This window comes from Sus scrofa, chromosome 3, assembly GCF_000003025.6.
Source record: "Sus scrofa isolate TJ Tabasco breed Duroc chromosome 3, Sscrofa11.1, whole genome shotgun sequence".
NCBI lineage: Eukaryota > Metazoa > Chordata > Mammalia > Artiodactyla > Suidae > Sus > Sus scrofa.
Genome location: NC_010445.4, coordinates 30,676,590 through 30,695,477, shown reverse-complemented (window position 1 = coordinate 30,695,477; position 18,888 = coordinate 30,676,590). Strand labels below are relative to the sequence as shown.

Below are 18,888 nucleotides of genomic sequence, written 5' to 3'. Positions count from 1 at the left end.
GTCTGAGTGTCAGGCCCACATGGACACTCACAGTCTAGGCAAACTGTCCTCTGACCGTCAATTGTTTCCAAACAAGCAGCCTGTGAATGCACATTGACCTGGAGGATAGGTAGGCTTGACTTTCTTGGACTTTCTTGGACTTTTCCTTTTAAATCAAGGTTTAATATAAATATCATCAGATGTGTAGGTCTTAAGTTTATAGCTGTACTAATTTTTACCTCTGCGTCTATCTGTGTGACCACTGCCCAGAGATACAGGACGTTTCCAGCACCCAGAAGCTTATCGTGCCCTTCTGTGCTCTGGGCAAGCATCCCTGCCCGCCCTCCAGGCCATGCAGCTGTCCTTGTAAGTTTTCGCCCAGTAGGTTTCAGCATTTACCTTGCGCATTTAGATCTATGATCCCAAAGGGAATGAGAGCGAAAGCCAAGTGCGTGATTCCCCACAGCTGCCTTTCCCGTAACAGGCAGAAGCGACCCACGTGCCCATCCCAGGGGTGGAGTGTTCGTACCTCAGACCCACCACGTAGCAGTGAGCGAGGACGCGCGGGTGCCACACACGTCACGTGGACACATCCCACAGACACATTACGGAGCCAAGGGGTGCACCCTGTGTGAGTCCATTTAGGTGAAGTTCAAAAGCAGGTGCAAGAAGCTGGGGGAGAGCCCTCAGCAGAGCAGCGGAGTGATGCCGGCGGGCGAGGGGCACCACAGCTGCTGGGAGGGCCCTGGCAGATGGGCCTCATCTCCCAAACGAGAGTGGCCTGTCTGTACGAGTCCTGTCTACACAAGACTTTGCTCTGTCTTCGGTTCATCCAGACTGACGTTTTGGCCTCCTCTGCACAAAATCTCACCCCCCTCCCCACCCCTGGTGTTACTATAGGCGTTCCTGGGCTTGTTCTTCCCAGCGGAAAAGAAACCTCAAGATTCGCGTTTCCTCTTGAAATAGAGAAGAGAGGGTTCTCCCCAATTCCTCATTACAGATAATAACCTCCTATTCTATTTTTCTTTTGCTGAGTCAAGGAGATTGGACTTAAATTGTCTTTTTAGTGCTTATTTCTAAAGTGGACATGGTTTTGCTGGAAGAGGTCAACTGTTTTTATTCCTCCAAGGAGTTATTATCATTATGACTGGAGCATAAGGACTTGGTCCTATTAAACTTAATTTGGAGGTGGGAGCCCTTTCAAACTAAAAAAAATAAGAACACAAACCTAATAATTTTGGGCCTAAGCCTGTTCCGTTCTTCGGTGAAATAAGTATACAATTTGGTTCAGTATCCTTCAAGGACAACTGAATTTGCAAAGAAAGTTTCCCAACGTCAGATGCTAAAAGCTTTGCTTTTGAGGGCGGAATGTTCAGGTAGTTCTGGGTGATGGTAATGGTGTTAGATTCCTGAAGGCAGAGGGGCAGTGAAGCATCTGTAGCCAGGACGTGTCGTCTGCCCAGGAGAAGGGCATTGGGTCTCAGAGCTACTGAGCAGGAACTCGGCTTGCTCTCTGCCAGCCTTGCTGACTTGGGGTTCCTGGGCCCTTGGGAGCCTCGGGTTCTGCAGCAGTGCACTGTGATAGAAAGTGCCAGGCCTGAGACGTCAGGCAGACTCGGGTTCGATCCTCTATCTCCCCACCTCCCCTGGGCAGGTGGCACCCCTGCCCCTGAGCCCACGTCCTCATCAGGAGAAGGGCTGACCTTGTACCGTCTGCCTTGCGGCTTCACATGCAGGTGAGAGGCGAGGCATGCAGAGGGCCCAGAACACAGTAGGTGCTTCACATGTGGCAAGTGTTAGCGTTGAAGGTATTTCTGTTTTGTTGGAATTCTGGAAAGTACCATTTTACTCTCGGGTCTGGCAGCAGGTAACTCCACTCTTGCCAGATTCTCATCGAGCTTTGCTAATGGAAGGGACCAGGATTTGAGCAACGTCCAGACAACAGCAGAAGCTGAGAACAGAGAGAGGTGCTTGACCTGAAGTGTGTTGCTGGTCTCTGCGGACCCTGCCACTAACTCCACTCCCCTCCCCTCGTTATCAAATGGCCTCCAGGCAGAACAGAAGCCAGGGCCAGAAATGCCCACTGGCCACTCTTTACCTTCGAGGCCCTCAGGCTAATGATGCTGGCAGAGGCAGGACAGCCGCTGAACAGGATGGAAACATCTAGAACCTTCTCTGCCCCTGGCTTCCCCCTTGGGCATCAGTTCTCACCGCCCAGTGTTCCCCAGAGGCTGGTCCCTCGCTCAGAGAGAAGCTGAGCTTTGAAGAAAGAGGCTTCAGGGATAGTTCTGCTCTTGCCTTTCTCCCTGAGTATGAGATCCTCCTAAATCAAGCTCAAGGTCAGACCTCCTGATTCTGTGAACACCTTGGGCTCCACAGTAAAGTGGGGGTGGAAGAGGCCCAGAAGTCCTTGCAGTTTGTGAATCGCCTGAGGACACAGGAGACCAGAGCCGGGGAGGCTGCACAGGAACCTAGAGAGCATCCAGTTCACCCCCCCTGCATTTTATGCATGCGGACGCGAGGCCTGGAAGAAGCTGGGCTGGTCCCAGGATGCACATGCGGTGGCTGGAGAGGCCACAGCATCCGTTCTCGGGAAGAGCTGCTTTCATGTACCCCTGAGAAATAACATGTTTGGGGATTCGTGTCAGTGGAGCTTTTTAAGGGAAGGGCATAGTAAGTTGTGTTTTTATTTTATTTATTTTTTTGGCTTTCTGTCTTTTTTTTAGAGCCGCATCCATGGCACATGGAGGTTCCTAGGCTAGGGTCCAATCAGAGCTACAGCTGCTGGCCTACACCACAGCCACAGCCTCAGGAATGCCAGATCTCAGCTGCGTCTGCAACCTACACCACCACTCCCGACAATGCTGGATCCTTAATCCACTGAGGGAGGCCAGGGTTCGAACCTGCAACCTCCCAGTTCCTAGTCAGATTCATTTCCACTGAGCCACAGTGGGAACTCAGTGTGTTTTTGTTTAAAAACGTGAATGACCTGCAGTACAATCTGTGCTGAGCTCTGGGTCTAAGGCTCAGCCGTGATCTGCATACCTGTTCTTTCCTAAGCCAAGATCTTACGGTGGAGCCCATAGAGCTGTAATAAATGTGGCTTCAGTGACAGTGCTTCTTCACCTTTGCAGAATTTCGTGATGATGATGGGGATAACAACAACAATAGTAGTAATAGCAGCGACACTTAAGACAGGTTTTTTTGGCCATGCTCACAGCGTGTAGAAGTTCCCAGGCCAGAGACTGAACCTGTGCCACAGGTAGTGACCTGAGCTGCTGCAGGGACAACGCTGGATCCTTAACCCACTGCTCCAGCAGGGAACTCCGACACTTACGACATTTTTATAAATGCTTTCAGGCATGGTTTTTTTGTGAGGAGTGGGGTTATACCCATTTCTCAGATGAGTAAACTGAACTCTGAAAGAAGCAATTTGTCTAACATCACAGAACGTGGTAGGTGGTGGAGGCGCTGAGCTTCTGGGATCCCCTGCAGTTTGTGAGCCCGCTGTGACCGTCTTGATGTCTCAGCAGAGCCCAGTCCCCATCAGTCAAACCACTGGAGGGGGTTAATGTTAAAGCTGATCAAGATCAGAGACTCAGGAAGTCCACACCATTGTCAGTTCCCAGTGGCAGCCTAACCAGTAGATTACACTTTTTTTTTCTTTTTACAGCTGCACCTGTAGCATGTGGGAGTTCCCAGCTCCGGAAGTTCCCAGAGCTGCAGCTGCGGCCTACACCACAGCCACGGCAACACCAGATCCGAGCCACATCTGCAGCATGGGTCACAGCTTGTGTCAACACCAAATCCTTAACCCACTGAGCAAGGTCAGAGATCGAACCCACATCCTCATGGAGACTTACATCAGGTTCTTAACCCACTGAGCCACGTGGGAGCTCATTCAGTTACATTTTTAATTGTTCGTTTAATTGAACACTCACATGGTATCTTCTATGGACTGGGCCCCATTCTAAGCCCATGGCATGTGGGAACTCATTTAATCCCCCCAAGACCCAGTGAGAGGTAATATTATCATCCTCATTTCTCAAAGGAGGGAGCGGAGGCACAGAGAAGTGTAGTAACTTTCTCAGGGCGCCCAGCAGTGCGCAGCAGAACCGAGATTTGAATTGGGGGAGTTTGGCCGCAGAGCATGTGCTCTTAGCTTCCATGCTTTGTATCTCCTTGCTGATCACTCAGTCTCGATGTCACATCCCCTCCCCTCCCACACAAGGAGCTTGCTCCCCTCCCTGCCCTGGTCATCACGCCTGTGACATTGCCCTGGCGTGTTTATTCATATCTTCAATCTAGGTGGCCTTCCCCAAGCCCTGGGTGCCCTGGAGCCAGACATCAAGGAGGATGTGGGATGAGGAGGGGACAGTAGTCTCAGCAGTCCTTTGACTTATAAAAGGAAGGGTTGGACTCATGGACCCTGGCCTTTCGAAGCTCTGAGTTCTTGAATGCCTGCTGTCCCCCTTACCAGGGGGTGCTGCTAGGAGACAGTTGGAAGGCCAGGGGATGAAGCTATTTCTAGAACAGGGTATTTGATCTGAACAGTTTTAAGACTGTTTTAAAGAATGCAAGCACATTGGCACCATCCTCGTTGTAAGGAAATTTGTGAGCTTAAGAAATTTAAGGCTTTTTTAATTTTAAGAATTTTGAAGGATTAAAGAAATTTAAAGAAACTGCAGGCAAGTTGGCACCGCCCTGGTTTGCCAAAGCAGGAGATGGAGCCTAAAGTAAGATGATTGCGCTGACGCAGGAGCTTCCCGGGCCCAGAGCAGCTGCCCACTCCACAGGCCCCAGAACCCAGTCTCTGGCATGAGCCTCCTCCTCGGACAGTTGTTGAAGGAGTTTGAACAGGGGAGGCGAAAATGAAAGGAATGGGGGGAAAGTGGGAGGGGCCAGAAGAGCCACCGAGAGCCTGCCCTAGCTGTCCAGCCAGGGGCGGGGCTGACTCTGGAGGTGGGCTTGGCAGGCCCCCCCAACTCAGTACTTGGATGTGAGAGCAAAGAACATCCCTGGTCAGTGCTGATGCCCAGATTTCTGGCTCGGGCAGCTGAGCGGTCCATCCATGGCGAGAGCGAGGTGTAGGAGGAGGAGAGGCTTTGCAGTGTAGACCCTGCGTGTGGATGTAGACACAGATTTTATCAGGTCCTCAGTCCAGAGTTCCCATCAGAGGTCCAGACTAAAGATGAAGATTTGGAAGTCATTGACCAAAACATCAACTGTGCCCTCTCGAGAGTGGACCCTCATGAGGGGAAGAAGGGGCCCAGGGAAAGTCTCCACCTTTAATGAACGGGCCACAGAGGAGGTCCCCCCGTGGAAGGCCAAGAAGGGCCGTCAGAGAAGCAGGAGGGACTCGAGGCTTTCACAGAGTGAAGCATTTGACTCTTCAATGTGTTATGAAAAATGTAGAATCAGAATGTATAACTCACATTAGAGCTGCCAGTTTTTATCGTTGTGGAAGAGGTTTTTAAGTCACATATTGACATTCACTGATTGCAGGTTATAACAGCTACTTATCACTGGAGGCTTTACTTTCTGGGTTGTTCTTAGTCATGGAATTTTTAAAAATGCATCGATCTCTTTCCCGCTCTTTTGCCTTGCGACACAGTTGCTATGTGTCCCTGGAAGGCTGAGGGCCTGTAAAAGGTGATGCAACAGCCTTTATATTTTTCATGCCCCTAAAGGGTTCTCGTGATTCAGATGAAGCAGTTTTATGCTCCAGTTGCGCTTGTCCCATCTGGACGGGACTTTCCATCCAGTCGGGCCGATGTCACTATTCCGGCCTCTCCCTCCTTCCCCACATCTCTCTCCACCTCCTCCGCGTGGTGGTATACGTGATGCCAGCCATAGCTGGCTGTGTGGCTGATATACCCGAAGACTCTCCAGCCCACCTCGTGAGCACGTGCTTTTATCCACCTCCGTTGTGCTTTTATCTACCTCCGTTGTATAGACGAGGAAACCCATAGAGAGGAGGCATAATCTGTGCTTTACATCGGGGCTCCCCAGATTGCCCTTTGTCTTAGTCCACTTGCTGTAACAAAGGGCTGTAGACTCGGTGCCTTAAACAAGGAGCATCTGTTCTCCGCAGCCCTGGAGGCTGGCAAGTCCAAGATCAGGGCACCAGCAGATGTCTGGTGAGAACCCATTTCCTGGTTCACAACCGCTGTCTTCTCCCCATCTTCACATGGTAGAAGGGGCGAAGGATCTCCCTGGGCATCTTTTATAAGGGTGCTGGTCTCATTCATGATGTGTACGTGATGCCAGCCATAGCTGCATGGCTTATATGCCCGGAGACTCTCCAGCACCACCCTCATGACCTACTCACCTCCCAGGGCCACCGCCTCGGGGGTTAGGATTTCAACATAACACATCGTTGGGGTTGGAGATGCAGACATTCAGACTGTAACACCCACTCATCAGCATCACCAGAAAAGCTTTGCGATGTTATGTATGAACCCCTGAGTCCCAGAGGTCAACGTGGCCCTGAGGGCTGGGAACATTTGGAAAGCATTGCCCCATTCACACTAGATTTGGATATATTGCTAGCAAAATAGCAATAATGAGGACTTTCTGAATCTCTAGATCAGTGATCAGAAAAGGTTTTTGTTTTTTGTTTTTTTGTTTTTTCTTTGTAAAGGAACAGGAAATAAATATTTTTCAGCTTTGCAGGCCACATGGTCTTTGCTGTGACCACTCAGCTCTGCCATTGCATTGTGAGAACAGCTATAAATAATAGGTAAACAGACACAGCGATTTGACCCACTGGCTCATAGTTTATCTCCCTTGATCTAGATAATAAGTCGTGCTCATGATGTTCAGACGAGCAGTTGAACTTGCCACTCTCCAGGGAATGTTTGGACTTGGGTAAGAATATATTGCAAGCAGGTAACAGTCCACTCAAGATGTATCGGGGCAAGATTGCATTCAGCCACTGGTATGAAGACCTCTAAAACAATAGCATGAGCAAATTAGAGGTGACTATTTCTCTTTTGTTCAAAAGAAAAGTTTTGACTAGATAGTGTAGTATTTGTTGTGCTGGCCCCATGATGTCATCAGACACCCACAGTCCTATCTTTCTACTTCCATTTTCAGGATTGCCTCATGATCATGAAATGATTGCTAGAGCACCAGTCATCACATCTGTGTTTGAAAAAGAAAAAGACAGGTAGAAGAGTAAAAAGGCACTTGTCACCTGAGTTAGAACTCTCCTAAGAACTGTCCTTAGAAGCCCCAAATGGTGATTTTTGCTTGTATCTCATTAGCTGCTCTTACCTGCAAGGGACACAGGAAAAGATAGTTAGAAAATTTTTCATCCTGAATACATTGCTACTCCCAGAAATACTGAGGGAAACTGATACTGAATGAGGAACTTGCACTTGCTGTGACTTGCGAGGATGCAAAATGCCCCAGATGTGCTGTGGGAAAGTCTCGTGAGCTCTGCTGGGTTTATTTGCTAATGATGCATCATGTCGAAGTCCGGGGAGACTGAACGCCTGACGTCCCTATTCTCCACAACTAGCCAGGCCTCTCCAGATGCCTCTGGGCTCTAATGTATCCTTGACTGTTATAAATCAAATCCTTGCATGATTGTGATCACAATCCTGGCAGTTGGCACACCACTGCTGGGACACCTGCTGCCACGAAACCTTTTGAGACAAACTCTTTTCCTCTCTGGTTAGCTTTGGCTGCTCTAAAGGTCCTTCCTAAATAAAGTCTGTCTTTCTCTAGTTTCTCTCTGCTGGAAGTTTGCCTCCTGGAATCATCAGAGGGGCGTCTGTCTTCTTCTTTTCAGGCTTCCCAGGAGTTCAGAGAGCTCTACCTCTTGCACCTGAGGCTCAGGTTATCATCCTTCAATATCTCCCGTCTTCATTCCGATAATTTGATTGCAGATCAGCGCCTAGGGCTTCTGAACTCGAAAGTGTGTATGAACCTCGTGCGGTCCTGGTTAAAGTGCAGATTCTGAGTCAGTAACCTGGGGTGGAGGCCGAGATGTTGCATTTCTGCCATCTTAGCACGTGATGCCAATGCTGCTGGTCCATGGACTGCACTTTACTGAGTAGCAAGTAGTCTGGGCCTTTCTGAACATATTTCAGCTCATCTTTCAATAGGCAGCAGCCAAAAGCTAAGTTGGTTTGGTCAATTTAGAACAGAATAAGGGAGTCCCCATTGTGGCTCAGCAAAAACAAATCTCACTAGTATCCATAAAGACACAGGTTCGATCCCTGGCCTTGCTCAATGGGTTGGGGATCCGGTGTTGCCGTGAGCTGTGGTGTAGGTTGCAAACGTGGCTCGGATCCCTTGTCGCCGTGACTGTGGCGTAGGCCAGCAGCTGTAGCTCCAGTTACACCCCTAGCCTGGGAACCTCTATATGCCACAGGTACGGCCCTAAACAGAAAAAAAAAAAAAAAAAGAATAGGGTGAGATTTCAATTTCAACTCCTTTATTCTAGAAGATATCATATACCTTTCTGTAAGGTCGAAAGTGTACATGGGCTGGCGTTCCTGCTGTGGTGCAACGGGATTGGCAGCTTCTCTCTGGCACCAGGATGCAGGTTTGATCCCCGGCCTGGCACAGCGGACTAAAGGATCTGGCACTGCCACAGCTGCAGCATAGGTCACAACTGTGCCTGGGATCTGATCTCTAGCCTGGAAACTGCACGTGCTGCAGGAAGACCAAAAAAGAAAAAGGAAAAAATAGAGGACGTGGTCTTTTTTGGTGGCCCTTTCACATTATTTACTCAGCTCATTTAGTCTTTGTCCCACAGGCCATCGCTGTGCCGTGTCTCAACGCACAGGGTTGGGTTTTCGGATCGTATCATAAAACCCGACACTGGTCTTTTGGAATTTCACCATGTTGCATTAGACTCACCCCTCCGGCCACTTGAGACCCCTTGATATCTGTCATCCACTGTAGTTACCGGCTCTCTGAGCTTGAGGGTTCCTAACAGACCCGGTAGACCTGTGTCTCCATCTCATTCCACTGGAAACGTCCTTCCGTTGATTGAAATTCTTTGGTTTAAATTCCCCTCTTCGTCTTCCTCACACGGCTGTCGTGCGAGGCCGTGATGGTTGCCTTACTGGAGTTCAGCTGTGTAATGTTACACTGTCTGGATTGGGGGTCACGGGTGGTTTTCTGTAAGGCAGCATTGATCATTCTCACGAGCAATGCCGCCTTCTGTGGTTAAAGAGTTTTTAAGATGCGTATTGACATTCGCTGATTGCAGATTATAACAGCTATTTATCATCGGAGACTTGACTCTCTGGGCTGTTCTTAACTCCATGATTTTTTTTTTTAAAATGCATCGATCTCCCGTTTCTCTGTGTTGCCTTGAGATACAGTTGCTGTGTGTCCCTGGAAGGTGCGAGGACCTGTACAAAGCTAGTGAAACAGCCCTTGCATTTCATACCCTCACCGTGTTCTCTTGAGAGTCACCTCTTGATGACAGTAAAGAAGTTTTATGGCCCAGATGTGTTTGTCCCACCTTGATGTGACCTTCCATCCACTTGGGCCGATCTCAACTCTGGCCCCTCCCTCCGGGTGCGTGTCTGCGTGATTCCCAGGCCCAGCTGCCTGGCCTGCATGGCTGCGTGTTCTCCAGGGCACCTTGGAGGAGGTGCTGTTAGCTCTGCGTCACAGATAAGGAAATGCATAGCCAGCAAGATGAATAACCTTTCACCTGCAGTCTGTTACACCACAATGTGCATGTGACAGATGTATGAAAAATGTGTCTCTGAGATGAATGGGGCTGTCGATCTCTGCTGATACCGGGAGGGTGAAGTACAGCGTGTTGTGCCTGCATCCTGCCAGGCAGGTCCATTCCCTCCTGTGTCCATTTGTTCACTCAGCATCCCTGAGTCCCTGCTCTGGTACTGGGCCTCCAGTGGAACGAGAGGTGGACATACACCGTGTTTTCCCAATGGAGAAGGGGGAGCGTCTCCAGAATCCCAGCCCTTTGTAATAAGAGGTTTTGTTTTTGTTGTCTGTTTTTGCTTTTTAGGGCTACACCTGCGGCATATGGAGGTTCCCAGGCTAGGGGTCAAATCAGAGCTACAGCTGCTGGCCTACACCACAGCCACAGCAACGCCAGATCCAAGCCACGTCTGTGACTGACACCACAGCTCATGGCAATGCCAGGTCCCTGACCCACTGAGCAAGGCCAGGGATTGAACCTGCCTCCTCATGGATACTAGTCAGGTTCATTTCAGCTGCACCACAGTGGGAACTCCCTGTACTAAGAGTATTAAGAGATGTTTACATTTTCTCTTTCCCTTCTTGAAAGGTCTACATCCGGATAAAAGACGATGAATGGAACATCTATCGGCGGTACACAGAATTTAGGAGTTTGCACCACAAGTTACAGAACAAATACCCACAAGTGAGGGCCTACAACTTCCCACCCAAAAAGGCCATTGGGAACAAGGTAGGTGCAGTCACTGCGTGGTGTGGGGGGAGGTGGCACAGGCGACGCTCCAGCTGGTGTCCTTCAGTTTGTGATTTAAACATGCATACTCCTGTAAGGACCTCACTCAGACTTGGCTAATAAAAGAAAAAATAGGAAGAGAATGGTCGCCCACCCGTTCCAGCGTTATGTTTCCCGTGCGTCCTTGTCTCCCTGCGGCAGGGGCTTGACAGACCTGTTCAACGGGGCCACAGAGTAAATATCTGGGACTCTGGGGACCCCACCATTTCAGCTGAAAGTACCCAGCTCTGCTGTTGTGGTAGCAGCTGCAGACATGACGGATGCACACGGGCACGTCCCTGTGCCAATAAAACTTTATTTATATGAAGAGGGGGCAGCTGGACTTGGCCCCTGGGCCATCGTTGGCCGACGTCTGTTCTGGACCCCCCAGAAATGGCTTCTCATTTTCATCCGTCGTTGTGCTGATATGTGTTTGGACTTGAGAATGTGGGGTTTCTCTCCAGGCAGTGCTTTCCTGGAGCAGCTCCCTTTTTTACAGGGTTACGGCCTCGGAAAGGTTAGTCATTGATAATGACCTGGTCTGTTTCTGCGTGTTCATCCAAATACCCTAAAGAAAGGAGGCGCTGGCTGGTCCATCGGCCCGCATTTGTTCGTTCATCACGCATTTCCTGAATACCCGTTATGTGTCGCAGGGCAGCGGGTACTGAAGCCTGGCCTGGGGCCCTGTCGCCTTGTCTGCTGCAGCCAGTTGGTGTCTTTTCACCCTCCACTCTGTGTGCAGCGGTTCTTCATCTCGGCTGCACGTTGGATCCCTTGGGCACCTTAAAAAAAAACAAACAAAAAAAAACCTGAGACCTTCCACCCCCCACCCCCGTTCTGAGTTATTTGGTCTGGAGCGAGGCCTGAGCACTGAGGGATTTAAAAGCTCTCCCGGAGATTCCAGGACACAGCCAAGCCGGAGAACCCCTGGCTTCCAGTCAAGCAGGAGCCAGAGGCCTGCCTCCATCGCAGTGCATTCACTTGGCGGGGGCTATTGAATCCAATGAGGTCACGTTGATCCCTCTCAGGACATGAGAGAGGAAATCAGGCTCTGGGTAGGAGACACCCCTCTGCTGCAATGGTTCTCAAAGCCTGGCCGCCGATCTGTGGCATCGGCCTCACCTGGAGCTGGGTAGAAATGCAGATTCTCAGGCGCCCCCCCACCCCCTGTTACTGAAATACAGGCTCCAGGGCTGGGCCCAGGATGGAGGTCCTCGCACACCCTCTGCGTGGTGCCCACCAAAGTGTGGGAGCCACAGCGCTCTCATGTGGACAAAGCCCTGGCAGATTTCATTGGCGGCAAACTTCCTAGTTTTTCTCTTGAAGAGACACCTTGCCTAGGATTTTCCGCAGCCGTTATCATAGAAAACCAGAACAGGGGTTTCCGTACCTGCTCCCCACACTCGGGAGTTCCACAGAGAAACTATCGTTGACTCTTACGTTTCCCTGTTCAGGGATTTCTGTGTTTAAACCAGATTAGACAATGCAAAAACGGATTAGAAACCCAATCACATCAGGGTCTGCTGGGATCATATTTTAAACGGGTATAGAGCATAAAGACTGAGGCTGTTGTTCCTGTTAAGGAAAAGTAGAGTCAAACCCGTAAAAACAGAAAACTTAGGAAGTTCCCATTGTGGCTCCCGTTAACGAACCCGGCTAGTATCTGTGAGGATGTGGGTTCGATCCCTGACCTCGCTCGGTGGCTTAAGGATCCAGTGTTGCTGTGAGCTGCGGTGTAGGTCACAGACACGGCTCAGATCTGCTGTGGCCATGGCTGTGGTGTAGGCTGGTGGCTGCAGCTCCGATTGGATCCCTAGCCTGGGAACCTCCACATGCCGAGGTGCAACCCTAAAAAGCGGGAAGAAAAAAAAACCCAAAAAACCAGAAAACTTGGAAATTCTATGCTTTTTCATAGCAAGAAATACAATAATTCTTATGGGGGTGGGGATGATATACTGATTTAATCTTGACCCACAGGCCTGCACAAATCGCAGGGCTCATTCAGAATGTCATAAAACAAGATTCCACTTAACCAGCGTCCTCATTTGGAGAAACATTAGGCAGAGGCAGCCCTTCCAGGACACCTGCGGGGCACGTGGCCTGCCTGCCTCTCACCAAGGGGATGAGCACAAGACCTGGCACGTGTCTGTCTTTGACCGGCTTTCCACCCCCTGTGGCTGCTGTCACAAGTTACCACGCGTTTAGGGGCTGAAAACGATTCAGGTTTATCGTTGTACAGTTCTGGGGGCAGAAGTCCACTGCCCGTCTCCCCGAGCTAGTTTAAAGGGTGGGCAGAGCTCTTCCTTCCGGGGGCTCCAGAGGAGACTCTGTTCCCTGCCTTTTGTACCTTCTACCCCACCCCCATTCCTTGGCTTGTGGCCCCTTTTGTCTTCAGAGCCCCAGTCACATCACTCTGGTCCCTGCCTCTCTCAGCACAGTCATGTCTCTGACGCCTCTTCCTCCTATCAGGGCCCTTGTGATCACTGTGCCCCCCGCCACCCCCAGATAATCCGTGATTATCTCCCATCTCAAGGTCCGAAAGGCCCCTTTTTCCATGGAAAGTAAGATGCTGTCAGGCCCCAGGACCAGGACGTGGACTCCTTTGGGACGCACCCTTGCTGAGTGCTTTCCCTGCAGCCTGAGGCGACCCCCCTTCACCTCATCTCCCCTCCGACCGTGAGTTACACGGTTCAGAGCTCCAAGAACAACACCTGTCCTCGGTACCTCAGTGGCATGTGAGGCTCAGGTGGAGGGAGGTGACACTCAGGCCTGAGAAGTAGGCGGGGCTTTCTGGAGCTCCTGGGCTTAGAAAGAGCATGAAGCAGTCCTGTCTCTCCTGTGCAGGGACCAGGAATGAGGGGTCCCCTTGGAGGTGGGTCACCCGCAGCCCTGCTCCCAGCCCTTCCGTCCCTGTCAGTGCAGCACTGACCGTGAAGTCTGTCCCAGCAGGCCACCCAGTGCAGCCCCACGTGCAGATAAATGAGCTTGGGAATTAAAGGTCCCGTCCTGGTGGCCCTGGCCCGAGGCTGCCTGGCTTAAACACATGCACTTGGCCGGTTCTGAACCTGAGCTTTGGCCCTGCTCCCCACCCCAGGGCTGGGTCACACAGTCCCCTCTGTTGCTCAGGCATCTGAGAGCTGGGAGCCGTCACGGGACCTCAGCCTCTCCTTCAGCTACAGCCTGCTTTAGCTTTTAATTGCCTGGCAGGTTCCCCCTGTAGTTCGATCCCTGCGCCCCTCCCCGTCACCTCTGGTGACTAAGAGAAAAGACGCATCTGCTTCCCTTAACTACATGCTGGCTGCTGCCCAGGACAGATCTGCGGGTCCGTCTGATTTTCAAGGACAGAATGAGTCAGGATTCAGGACTTGAGTGCCCCAAAGAGGCTACCCTGATGATCTCTGCTAGAGACCAAGCTTGTGCGCCTCGCTGCCGCTGCGCCTAAGTGCTCAGGATACCTGCTTTGATTCCCTGAGGGCACGTTTTCTAGAGAGTCTGGGTTCTAAATTGGCCTAGAAAAATGGACCACATCAGAATCTTGTCTTTGGTTGGATCCCTTCAAGATGATAGGCTTGGACCATGAGTGTGTCTAGACACGATGTTCTCGAGTGGATTGAGTTCTGTGCTCCATGTCTGGACCCATGAAATGATTTGCTCCAGAATCCAGACCTGGATGGTATTCAAGGACGTATTAAGCTGAGCCTTGACACAGTTAACAGGTGAGTGTCGGTCCAGCCTGAACGTCTAGCTGTTTGCTCAGCTTTAGAAGTAAAATGCGATCTTCACCCCAGTTTGAACTTGTAAAAAAACTGATAAAGGAAGCACGTTATGTAGTTTCTAGATGCAGGATTTGTCTTCAGCAAAGCATCTCTTCTGCCTCATGTGCCATATGTGTATTGAGTTGTAAGGGTGCAGGGTGCCCAGAGCGCTTGCCAGAGGTCTCCACACCGTCCTGGCCCCCACTCTGCCCATCGCCCACCTCACACTAAAATAGCTTCCTGAGCATCAGTCTCCCATCCTGTGAAGTGTATTCTGGTGAAGCCGAGTCAAGCCACAACAGGTGTGTATTAAAGTTACTCATTAACTTTTTAAAAAGATTTTTATTATAGTTGATTTACAATGTTCTGTCCATTTCTGCTGTAAAGTAACCCCCTTATACTTACATACATACATACATACATACATACATACATACATACATATATATATATATATATATATATATATATTCTCTTTCTCATGTTATCCTCCATCAGGCTCCATCACAAGTAATTAGATATAATTCCCTGTGCCACACAGCAGGATCTCACTGCTTATCCACTCTAAATGCAGTTGTTTGCGTCTACCAACGCCAAACTCCCAGGCCCTCCACTCCCTCCCCCTTGGCAAGCACAAGTCTGTTCTCCATGTCCATGAGTTTGTTTCTTTTCTGTGGAAAGGTTCATTTGCACCGTATATTAGATTCCAGGTATAAGTGATATCATATGGGATTTGTCTTTCTCTTTCTGACGTCCTTCACGAGTATGAGAGTCTCTAGCTCCATCCATGTTGCTGCAGATGGCGTTACTTTCTTCTTCTTTATGACCGAGTAGTATTCCAGTGTACATGTGTACCACATCTTTAATCCATCTGTCAGCGGACATTTAGGTTGTTTTCATGTCTTGACTATTGTGAATAGTGCTGCAGTGAACACAGGGGTGCTTGTATCCTTTTCAGTGAAAGTTTTGTCCAGATACATGTCCGGGAGTGGGATTGCTGGGTCTTGTGGTAGTTCCAGTTAGTTTCCTGAGGTACCTCCATGCCGTTTTCCATAGTGGTTGTACCAATTTCCATTCCCACCAACAGTGCAGAAGGGTTCCCTTTCATTAACTTTTCATTAACTTTTAAACATCACAGCCGTGGGGCCTGTATCTGTCAGGATGGGCTTGGTTAGGCTGAGGTAACAGCACTGTGATCTGGGCAGCCTAAGCCAGTTAAGGTGTATTTTCAGCTCACGTTCAGTGTCCATCGCAGGTCAGTTAGAAGCTCTGCTGCTCAGCCTCAGGGCCCAGGCTGCCCCAGCCTCCTCTGTGTGTTGCGTGATGCTGTTACCAGCGAGACCCGTGACCTGAGTGAAGGAATCAATGAACAGAAATTAAATGTTCACTTAAAAGCTTCCCTTTTGTTTCCTTCTCTACTTCACTGAGTCTTGGCAGAAATTTAAAAATATATATATCTATATCTGACGTGAGTAGAATAACTTTCTGGGTGTCTTTGAAGGTTGTTCTTTGGGCTGAATATTTTTTTGCAGATCAGGCAAGAAACAGCAGGCCTTTGCAGACAGGGAAGCCGACTGCCTCACCGACTGAGGGGGTGGCCTGTGAGCTCCCCGTCCAGACGGACTTTGCTGGCACAAGGGCTCAGGTGGAAGATGCCTTCTTGGTAATGCTCCTGAAAGTCTCCGTTATTGCTCAGGGAGCAAATGAGAATGGAGGGACTGTCGCTTCTTCTCAGGATAATGGAGTCAGTCTCAGAAAGTTCATTTGGCTTTAAGGCAAGGCAGATTGCTTTCCCCCAAGCCAAAGATAATTCAACTTGTTGGAGAAATTATGCATTAAAATTCTTATTAAAAACACATACACTAGCATGCTGTGAGGAGCTGTCTGGTGCTTGCCGAGCCATGGAAAGCACTTGCAGCTCCCTGAGATGTGTAGCCCCAGGACTGAGGACCCCGGCAGAGGGTGGAGAACAAGCAGGTGTTGGGGTACTGCACGCAGGCTGGCAAATTCTTCCATTTGGCAAACCCGTTCCAGGTGAGGGGTGTCCTGCTGGGTGTAGGGAGTTAGAGGATTTAGAGTACAGGCTCTGCCTTTGCCAAGTTCACGGTCTTAGAGTTCCCATTGTGGCACAGCTGAAACGAATCTGACTACTATCCCTGAGGATGCAGGTTTGATCCCTGGTCTCCCTCAGTGGGTCAGGGATCTGGCATTGCCATGAGCTGTGGTGTAGGTTGCAGACACGGCTTGGATCCCGTGTTGCTGTGGCTGTGGTGTAGGCCAGCAGCTTCAGCTCCCATTTGACCCCTAGCCCCTAGCTTGGGAACTTCCAGATGCTGCGGGTGTGGCCCTAAAAAGCAAAAGAAAAAGGAAAAAAAGGTCTTGGTCTTGTAGGGAGAAGGGCTGGTCAGTCAGTTCTCCCAGAGGCGTCCCATGAGCCCAAGAGGGTCCCTGAGCCTGGAGAGGAGCGAGGAGCAGGAAGCAGAGCTACTTTCTGCAGGAGAGAAAATGCTCGAAGGGGCAGCGGGAATCTTACACGAGGGAGCCAGCGGGAGAGCAAGTCGCTCAGGGCACCTCCTTCCCTTCCACACTGTTGCCCCCATGCACTTGTGGCTGTGTCTTTGAGCGCCACGGACCTCGTGGCTCCAAACCACACACACTTACCGTCTCACCGTTCAGTCGGTCAGGGCTCTGGCCCTGGTCTCACTGGGCTCAAGTCTAGGTGCTGGCGAGGCTGGTTCCTTCTGGAGGCGCCAGGGAAGAGCCCGTGCCCTGGCCTTTGCTGGCTTCCCGAGGCTTCCTGCATTGTGTGGCTCACGGCCCCTTCCTCTCCTCTGACCCTCCGTCCACGCTCGCGTTTTCCGCTGACCCCGCAGGGCGCAGGTCTCCGCTTTTGAGATTCGCTGCGGCCTAGCAGGGTGCCGTCCCCACCTCAAGGTCCCTAATCACCTCGGCAGAGTCCCTCTTGCCAGGGGCTGCGGTCTCAGGCCGCTCTCCCCTCGCGTGGGATGGAAAACCTTTACTCTTGGCTCATTTTGCAGATGAAGAAATGGAGGCCCAGGGAGGTGATGTGCCTTGTCCAAGGTCCTCTCACGCGGCGGTGTCCCGGCTGCTCGCAGGCCGGACAGATGGTTCGCAGAGCCCTCTCACCCCAGACACGCCACAGGGGACCCACAGAGGAGTGGAGAGTCTTTCGCTTCTGCCCCGTTGGTGGGCATTTATACTGATTCCAGAAGTCTGTTCCTTAACCTCGTGGGTGATTCCAGAAGTCTGTTCCTTAACCTCGTGGGTGCGAAGCCTGCCCTGCTTGCATCCCCCTTCTCAGCCCCCCACCCCTCACACTCCCCCAGTCCGCTGACTGGCGCTTTTTAGAGCCAGGAGCTGCCGCCTTCGTAGTGACCCACAGATGTAAACCTTTGCCTAGTAAACCTCAGCGTGTGGAGTCAGTCAGTCATGCATTGGCGCACTCAGCAGGACTTTGCCAACCCTGAGAGTAAAAAGGAAAAAAGTTCTTACGGGTTCACTAGCTGTGCGGCCTTGAGCAAGTTACTTGACCTCTCTGTGCCACAGGTTCCCTTCTGTGTACAGGGACAGTGTGTTGTTGAGTGAGTGTGAGGGGGTGACGTTTGCAAAGTGCTCACCAGGGTGCCTGTTCCTGCGTTGGGGCTCATGACAGGGGCATGGGGGAGGGGCACATTCTTGCCGTGGAGGGTGCCGGGACTCTGAGCCTGTGCAGTGGACAAGCCTGACATAAGTGGTCCCTCTAGAACCCCCACAATCTGTGTTTCTGTGTATGGTAACACCACCAGCCTGTGCCCAGCCTGTCACATACACCGGAAGCTCTGTACTCATTTTCCTTTTTTTTTTTTTTTTTAGAGAGAATGAGAGTTTAATCACTGTTTACTTTTTTTTTATTATTTTTATTTTTTTGCTTTTTAGGGCCACACCCACAGCATATGGAGGTTCCCAGTCTAGGGGTCAAATCGGAGCTGTAGTCACCAGCCTACATCACAGCCACAGCAACAGCAACACAGCATCCAAGCTGCGTCTGCAACCTATACCACAGATCACGGCAACGCCGGATCCTTAACTTACTGGGCAAGACCAGAGATCGAACCTTCTTCCTCATGGATGCTAGTCAGATTTGTTAACCGCTGAGCCACGACAGGAACTCCCTTCGTATTCATTTTCTATCATGCAGTTCTTGTCGAGCCCCATAGAAAACATCTTACAGATGAAGAAACCAAAGGCTGGGGAGTTCCCGTTGTGGCTCAGTGGTTAACAAATCCAACTAGGAACCATGAGGTTGCAGGTTTGATCCCTGGCCTCGCTCAGTGGGTTAAGGATCCAGTGTTGCCGTGAGCTGTGGTGTAGGTTGCAGACTCGGCTTGGATCCCGTGTTGCTGTGGCTGTGGTGTAGGCCGGCGGCTACAGCTCTGATTTGACCCCTAGCCTGGGAATCTCCATATGCCACGGGAGCAGCCCTAGAAAAGGCAAAAAGACAAAAAAAAAAAAAAAAAAAAAGAAACCAAAGGCTTTAAGCATCTCACCCAAGATCCTGGGGCTTCTATCAGGAATTGAGTCAGACTTGTGCAAATGCACTGTGCCTCCTGGTCGAGAAGCCCTGTAAACCCACAGCCACATCTGGGAGCTGATGCTATAGAAAGTCAGGCCTTCCCACAGGTTTCTCTG

General features: G+C 50.6%; 1 protein-coding gene across 6 annotated transcripts in view; it reads left to right on the top strand.

The window, feature by feature from the left end:
* SNX29 (sorting nexin 29) overlaps window positions 1-18,888 on the top strand; it is a 548,686-nt gene that overhangs the window by 437,915 nt on the left and 91,883 nt on the right. For all 6 annotated transcript variants that reach the window (XM_021088060.1, XM_021088058.1, XM_021088059.1 and 3 more), the window contains one exon: window positions 10,265-10,405. In XM_021088060.1, the coding sequence (XP_020943719.1) occupies window positions 10,265-10,405 (141 nt within the window). The remainder of the gene's footprint in view (window positions 1-10,264; window positions 10,406-18,888) is intronic.